An 8,893-nucleotide genomic window follows, 5' to 3' on the forward strand; every position below is an offset into this window, starting at 1 on the left:
AATTTTCTCCATTATATTTTCTGATATGACATTATTGTGTGGTTATTTATTTTTAGCTGCTGAATAATCAGAGTCCATTTGCAATTTTTGCATGAAGGAAAAACGTTGGCAAAACCATGAGTTTACCTTATGAAGATGTATAAATTCAAAGTATAGGCCTAGTATTCTCCTGCATGTGATTCATATAGGCGAATCTTATTTTTAAGCGCTGTATTCAGATTATTGGTTAATTGTCAATTGAGGAAAATGTGGGATTGATCCTCTATTTCGACTGCAAGGCTATACCTGGCTACACCTAAAAGTAATTATAATGGTCTAAGTTGAATTATGATGCTTTAGGGGTTTGATGTAGAATTTGCCGTTCGGTTCAATGAAGTATCACCCTCATTTACAGCGCTAGATAAGAGCTAAGTCTGTCATAAAAATCTGAGGCTGCCCGTCTCCTCCCCTCCCCTTCCTAATATTGAATTGCACCTTGGGCAATAGTGCAGAATCGTGAATCTTAACTTCTCTCGGCATATGTTCCTGGCAGATAAGTAAACAATTTGGATGTGAAATGAAAAATTTAATTAATACTGAAGCCTAATATCTACACCTCCGTTTGCAAATCCTATTCCACATCACGGTGACAAAGACGAATGTACAGGGTAAATGCAATGCTATCAGACTTTTAATCCGCGCATTTTATTAAAGAAACAAATATACATTTTGGCTTATATTTCTTGTATTGACAAACCGAACGTTATATTATTACCGACATGTCCTCTCATTTTGGCAGAAAACGGTTTAAATTCACTCACATTGGTATCGCTAGAGTTTATAGACCCACCAACAACCTGTTTATATACACGTCCAATCGTGCGTGGACCGTGGACTGAAAATGATTTAGTTATTGGAGGCAATCTAAAAACAATCCAATGAAAATAAACGCGCCCCTCCGCACGCACTCACACAGCCATGATGTTGTATAGCCTAAACTTATAGTGCATGTCACCTGAAAAAAGGTATAGCCAACAAAGCAGTTTAAATAAAACTCACATTTCACTTGCACTTATGGGCGCTGGATAAGTGAACCTATAATTAAGCAGCATGCAGGCTTCCTCCTCAAGTGATTAAGCAGTCAAACAAGTCCGACAAGCGGAATCCCTTCGGGGGAGGCCTCTCCTGAACTGTCAAACATCAAACACCGCAAGAGGTTCATTTCAGTGTCAAGAAACATTGTAGGCTATATACCTAACGCAATGAACACGTTTTAAACCCGTTTAAAACAAGGACACGCAGCCAAATGTGGAAGCCAGAAAGCTTAATAATAGCCCGATAAAAATAAAACGTATAGTGCAGAAGTTGACATCAATCACAGCAACGCATGCATGGGAAAAAGTGCATGGATGATGCATCAACAGAAGGGTTGGAGTTATTGCAACGCACGGCATTCTCAGTTAAAACCATGCAGGTAAACGGCTTTAAATCAATGCATCCACTTGGCAACATGCCCAATTAGTCTGGCCAGGAATTGAGTTAGGCTTAACAGGTTTAGTTTCCTTATACAAATACATTTTAGTTGACTCACTGTAAACTTTTAAACGAAGACCTTTTAATGATGGTTGAAGATTATTTTGTTTGGATCTAATGAAAATGCAGGTCCATGACAAGACGATATACGTTATCTCAGTGATCAGCATTAAATAAAATCTCCTACTGTAAATATCTTGACAATTAAGCACCATTAAAAATAATACGTGATCAGCCACAGGTTAAATGTGCCCCAAAAAATAAGTTAGTTTCTTCACAAGTGTCCAAATAGCCATACAGGAAATTGTAAATTGTTGAAGACAGATTGTCTTTATTCGAAACGTCTTTGCTCAGCAATTGAACAAAGAGCAGAGGTATCAACCTTCTAAATACATTATACCTTTCCATAACATGACAGGTTTTAAATTGCCACCTTAAATAGAAAATACACAACTTAAAAAAAATGTGTGACTAGCACTTACGAACAAAAATAAAAATAAACATTGGATGGTTTTGTCTTGTCATCTTAAATAGACCGTCTGGTTTTATGTGTCAGTTTGATAAATATAAACAATATGACCCGTATATCCAACCTATAGGTCCCAATTACGACCCTAATTCATTAACATCGTAAAATTACGAGTGCCAAAATGTATACTAAAACTTAAGCTTATACAGGAAATAAGAATGCAAGTTGTTAAGTTGTGCAAGCCAAATTTCAAAATGAAATAGCCTATATCAATAGTCAACACAAAATTACCATAGCATCGAAATGTACACAATAAATAAAGTTAAAGGCCTCCTTTTTCTGGTTGCCATAAAAGTTATAACATTTACAATTCTTACAGATCACAGGGCACCTCCTTACATCTATTCCGAGTTCCATGCTGAGGTTTAGGAACGTCGAGCTCTTGAAAAGTTTATTTTTTTCCCCTCCTCCTTTTTTCTTTTGCCATAACAAGTCCAAGGCAATTACAACTGTTCGTGCCTCTTTTTGGCGCACTGGACTGTCCATTATATACATGCATTTTCAGTATTCAAGTTAAATTATAAAGAGAAAGCAGTCTTGTGTGTGGGTTACATAGCAGCAGCGTGCGCTGATGAATATGGGTCTAAGCCAGCCTTGGTCATACCTGGGAAAAGTATGTAGGCCACGGGGGGCTGTAAACTGGACGTGGACCAGGCGCTACAGTTACACGGGACCACGTAGCCGGGGTTCGTGGGCGACGGGTGGGTGTGGGTGTGCTGGCTGGGGCAGCCGAGGCTGCCGAACGCGCCGTTCTGATATCCCAAAGAGGAGTATGGCAAAGTGCCGCTCAACGAGTGCGGCATCTCCGTCATCTTCTGGAGAGCGCTGGAGCTGAACTGACTCGGGTCCAGGAAGGAGTACGGCGCCGACGGCGGCAGGAACGCGCGGGCTTTCTCCGCGGAGCTCAGCAGGGAGTCCGAGACGGAGAGCGCCTTCATGTGGTCCGAGTCCCCGAGGTAAGGCAGTGGGAAGACGTAGCGGTCCTTCTTCAGCAGGTTCTTGGGCTTGCGCCGCGGTCTGTACTTGTAGTCGGGGTGCTCTTTCATGTGCTGCGCCCGCAGCCGCTTCGCCTCGTCGATGTAGGGTCTCTTCTCGGACTCGGACAACAACTTCCACTCGGCGCCGAGCCGCTTGCTGATCTCCGAGTTGTGCATTTTGGGATTCTCCTGGGCCATTTTCCGCCGCTGGCCCCGGGACCAGACCATGAACGCGTTCATGGGTCTCTTAATGTGATCGACAGGCTTTGACATGTTGAAAGTGAACAGTTTTTTGTTCTCCTTTCTTTTCTTGCTTTAATCCTCAATTGGTCTATTATACTAACGAGGAAAAGTTCTTTACGAAATGAAAGGAAACTATTCAGCTGTCTAGAAGCCCGATATAAATCATGCCACTTCGTAGGGTGCTTGGGAATGGATCAGAAAGAAGAAGAAAAATCACCACCGGTGGGGAAACAAAATCCGATTCCCAAATTCCCACAGTTTAAACGCTGTTTTGGTTTTATGTCCTGGTCACTCTCTTCCCATCCCAAAATGCACGCGAAAAGATCCACACAGGTGAAAGCAATGTTCCGCAAACGAGGAGCCGTAAAGTGTTGTGCAGTGTGTGCGTGTGTTTTTTTCTCTCTCTCTCTGAAGTTTCTCGTCGTGTAGAAAGCACCTGGCGTGGAAATGAGGGGAAGCGAGTGAATATGAGCCAAAAGCGGTGAAGTTCAAAGGCTGGGCTGGTTTGGTCTGCACGCAATCTGACATAATCGCAGGGCGTTCACTCGCCAACCTGAGCGCCCAATCAGCACACAGACCCAATATAATACCTTCACGGAGTAAATATGTACATTACAACATAAACAAAGAGCGGCGAGGGATAAAAAAGAAAAAGAAAAAAAGAGGGAGGTTATTCAGGATCCCTCCCCGAATCCGTTTAATGAATCGCAACAAACATAGACCTTCAACCTCTTTCCAGTAAAAAGCTGACTCCAATCCAAAGAGGTGTATATTGAGCCTTGTTCAGGAATTCTTTGCTTTTGGGACCTTATGACAACAAATACAAAGCGTGTAGATTATATATATATATATATATATATATATATATATATATATAATTTCTTAACTGATTTACAGCAACATTTTTAATAAGGCTAGTGTAAAATATCGACTTTTAATTTTAATATTTGTTGTAGGTCAGAGTAAACCATATTACACTCTATCAACCCATTCCTGAGAGCAGGCAAGTTCATGGTGTATTCACCATCTAAATTTAAAATTCTGACGACCCTTCACACCACTATCTGCACATACTAATACTTACATGTCTCTGTACACGCGCGCACGCACACACACACACACACACACACACACACACACACACACACACACACACACACACACACACACACACACACACACACACACACACACACACACACACACACACACACACACACACACACACACACACACACACACCGTTTAACTAAACCGTTCCAGGCGCGTGACGTCCTGTAGCATGGGAATGACATATCCTTGACCATGTGTGAGTCCAGCTGCCACCACCACACACAACGTATAGACCCCGCTATATGAGCATTAATAAAAATTACAAACACCATGAAGGAAATGTAATGTCAGCTTAGCACATTTTAAAATAGTCATTGTCAGCCCATAATTGTTACATTAGCTCACAACAATTTGACAGCCGAGATTGCAAGAGGCACCGAGTGATAGTTTTAATATGCAAATAGCTTTGAATGAGGACCGCTGCTTAATAACCCTCGGGCTAATACGCGTGATATATGATTCCTTCAGTTGTGATTATTAAACGGAACGCAGCCTTGTGGTTTCTCCACTGTTGTAATATCTGCCGTGAAACGCTCTGATTTCAAACGTAACACACACACACACACACACACACACACACACACACACACACACACACACACACACACACACACTATTTCTGATGAACTCGTATACGAAAAGATATAGTAAAGTTGCAAATACATAAATAAATAAATGAATAAATAAAAACTTTTAATGATGTCACTTTGCGGTTTAAGGTGCAAATTTGTGACAAAACAAACTGTAATCCTGAGAAAATAACAAGCTGTTGCAATATTATGTATAGGCTTAAAAATGAAAGGGGATCATGTCTCCCCCACCCCCCAAATTGAGTTTATGCCTAGTCTAACCCATATACACACCTACTCATTTTTTCACATCATACGTCTCTCTCTCTCTCTCTCTCTCTCTCTCTCATACGCATGCGTAAAGTGAAAGCCTCTAACAGCGAGATCGACATATTTTGTAATCTTAAACGATATGAAAATGTTCGATAAATACAAAAAAAATGTATAGACGATGTTCATCTTTGCTTCAGTAACGAACAATATGTTGCATCATCAGACAGACAGAATTGCAAGCGCAGATTCGACTCCCGAAAGAGAAACATAAAACTCCTCCTCAGAATCGCTAAAGCTATATTGATCCGCAACTATATATACGGTACGTTTATGCATATTTAAAAACTTTAGAATTGTGTTATTATCCACTAACCAGTGTATGCAATGAGACATGCATGCTGCAGTATAGCATATACCCAAGCCAGCTTATGCATTTGAGATCAATGAGTTAGATAACTGGAAATTATTTGACGGCTGCACCTCCTATTCACGGGGGAGAGGTAAGCTATGTTTCTTATTCAAAAACTGATTGTCTAATAAATTCAGGCTTGAAAGTTCCCTTGACAATTTAGCCGGATAATGAGCAATGCAATAGGGTTTGATTAGTTTTGGGCTGCCGCTTGTGTTCTTTTCAACCTCGATTTCTTTCCTTTTTTTCATTGTACATTTCGAGCCTTTTCTTTTTTAAATTGAAACGGGAAAAATATAGGATAAATATCGCAGATTTTAACGACAGTCTATTGATTTTAATTAAATTCGTATATTGATTTTTTTTACTCTCACGTTGAAAGCTTCATTCCTCTCAATATGCTATTCAGATTTTGTCGACCATAGCACCAGATTTGGTGCTATACTTAATTGGTCGGAAATTGCAAATTATTATAATCGACGATGAAAAATTAAATAAATACTGTATCGTCTACTTTAAATTAGGCTACCTTTTGGAAAATGTCTTGAACACCATGTGGCAGTGAGTGATATTTGTATCACAATATAATTGTAATACAGGGAATTACTGTACATGTGTTTTAACATTTTCCCTATATACTAAAAGATACATTACAATCTCTCCCACACGCACACGCACACACATGCACTCTCACACACACTCTCACTCTCACACACACACACACACACACACACACACACACACACACGCTCATAAAACCAGGATTATCATATAGGACACATGTCCATCTATCTTGCCTTAAAAAGTGAATGGGACAGAACCTCTATTCTGAGAGCCTATTAGCCAACCTGGGCTCCCGTGGAGAGCACTGAGGTAAGCTCCACTACCGTAACTGTCCATGGTGCTGAAACGGTAAGTGGCTTTCTTTACTGCAAACTTGCGTCCTCCCTCCAAACTCTTAAAAGCTAGGGTTGACATTTCAATGCCTTTCATTCTATTTACATCCATTTTAGGGATGGTTCTCTTCTCTGTGCAAAAAAAAACAAACAACCCCCCCCCCCCCCCCTACACAAACATTAGAAAGGAAGTTTTGGATGAAGTGCCACCTTCATAACTTGATATCAAAAATGTTCTGGAGTTTTAACATAACTCCACAGACTTGGCGAGAAGCACCAGTCACTATTTGGAGCTAAAATTACAAAATAAATCCAAACACGGACAACGGATACATTAGGGTTTTGTCCCCCAAAATAGGCCATGACAGCTCTGGCATCAAGGGCTTATTTATGGATGAATGGAGGCATAAGGATGATGGACATTGTTTGAGGCAATAGATGACAAAAGTGGACTCACAGGGGAAGGGATGAACCTCAATCACTCTATTGCTCACTCAATGTCTGTCTGTCTGTCTGTCTGTCTGTCACACACACACACACACACACACACACACACACACACACACACACACACACACACACACACACACACACACACACACACACACACACACACACACACTCACTCACTCACTCACTCACTCACTGTCTCTCTCTCTCTCTCTCTCTCTCTCTCAGGCTGTGATACAAATAGGATGCAATTGGCAAGCGGGGCAGTTCAGTAGAGCTACAAAAATACCCTCTTCTTGCATGAATATTCTTGTGCTCCATCTATTATTTAATACATTACGATTCTTGTGGGAGTTTTATGAGCAAGGCATATTGGTTGTGTGCTAATTTTAGTTCACAATGGATCCTGGAAAATGTAAAAAAAATAAAATACATTAGGTGTTCAGTGATAATTACAGTAACACAAAACCACACACCCCACGCATTATCAAATGGTAAAAAACAATACTTAGTTCAGTCCATCGATGGGAAACATCTCATCCAAATGTACCTTAAGTATCATTCCATACACTGGGAAATAATGAAAACATTGTTGAGCAGATGTATATGGCCAACATGGGATCTGTCGCTATACGTTTAATAAATCTTCACAGTCACACCACTTTCTCAGCAACATTGGAGCAAAAATACAATCTTTCAAAGCGGCTGAGCCTTAGCTCACAGTGCTGGAAAAAGTAGACAGAATTTCGGAATAAAATAGAGCAGCATAAAAAATGAACAAAGGTTCAAGGCATCAGGTTATAATGAACGGATAGGGGCACCACATCAAAGACCAAGAGGTCCACATCACACAATTATACAATACAATTAGGATTAAAGGGGCAAAATGGAGATAACAGCAGATAGGGATAAATTATCACAAAAGGAAAAGATGTGACTCTCTTCTGACCTTCATTAAGAGAGGGAAAAAAATCTCATTTAGAGCTGGCCTTCCTTGCAGGGGAATCTGAGGAGCCATGAGACTGTGACTGACTAGATAAGATTTGGGCAGCATAAAAGGAGCCTTTGCTCTGCTAATAAACAATTACACAATTGTTACTTCAAACACAACAATATGATTGGCTGCATGGAAACCTACCCATGACTGCAAGGGTGCCTCAAACTGAAATGATCCATCGCACACTACCCAATGCATACATTCAATAACTGAACATTAAACCCTATATACGTTTTTTTGTGTGTCAAATAGCATAAATAGCCGATCTACAAGCTCGAAACCGAACCGATTTTTGCATATATGTCCAGAACACTCATGTGGTTAAGGGGTTCTGATATTATTATCAATGTAATTTCCATTTTTTTGCTATAATCCCGTTGGAGAAGCACCAGCCATCCACTTGGTCAGTCTACACAAGCTATACTGAGCCATTTGTTGGCTGATTATATCATGACTGACCTTAAAAGAAAATTGTTACACACGCTAGCCAACAAGTTGATCCAATTCAGTGGACAATGCGAAGGCAATGACCATTTAACCACTTCAACCCACCGTACTTCGGTATACCCCCTGGGGCCTATACTCCCTCCTTTTCCCTCTACACCAATCTCTTCCCTGAAAAGTAAATCTACAAGCTCACAACGTGTCACACCATAAACTGGTTAATGTGATGATGCCGTTTAGCCTGCCAGTGCTGGTGCAAAGACACTGGTATCCTAAAATTAATATACTGTACAATAATCTTTCTTTCGTTCTTTTCCTGTCAGAATTAAGTGAGTGCGTTTCATTAGCTGACTTTCATGATGGCAGACAAGGGGAGGGGACCACTACAGCAGTGGGTTTCAAACTCATAAACCCCCAAAGTTATGTATTTGAATTGATTTTCCAAATTATTAAAAATCTTCCAAACATTTTCAAAATATTT

The 8,893-nt window shown here is 40.4% G+C and overlaps 1 protein-coding gene across 1 annotated transcript; it reads right to left on the reverse strand.

The window, feature by feature from the left end:
- Nucleotides 1-1,319: 1,319 nt before the first annotated feature.
- On the reverse strand, nt 1,320-3,596 carry sox14 (SRY-box transcription factor 14). The gene has a single exon (XM_080770090.1). It carries the CDS (start codon nt 3,289-3,291, stop codon nt 2,590-2,592), a length of 702 nt encoding a protein of 233 aa, XP_080626216.1. The 5' UTR covers nt 3,292-3,596; the 3' UTR covers nt 1,320-2,589.
- Between the last annotated feature and the right edge of the window lie 5,297 nt (nt 3,597-8,893).

The sequence above is a fragment of the Protomyctophum bolini genome, assembly GCF_963924005.1.
Source record: "Protomyctophum bolini genome assembly, chromosome: 8".
Taxonomy (NCBI): domain Eukaryota; kingdom Metazoa; phylum Chordata; class Actinopteri; order Myctophiformes; family Myctophidae; genus Protomyctophum; species Protomyctophum bolini.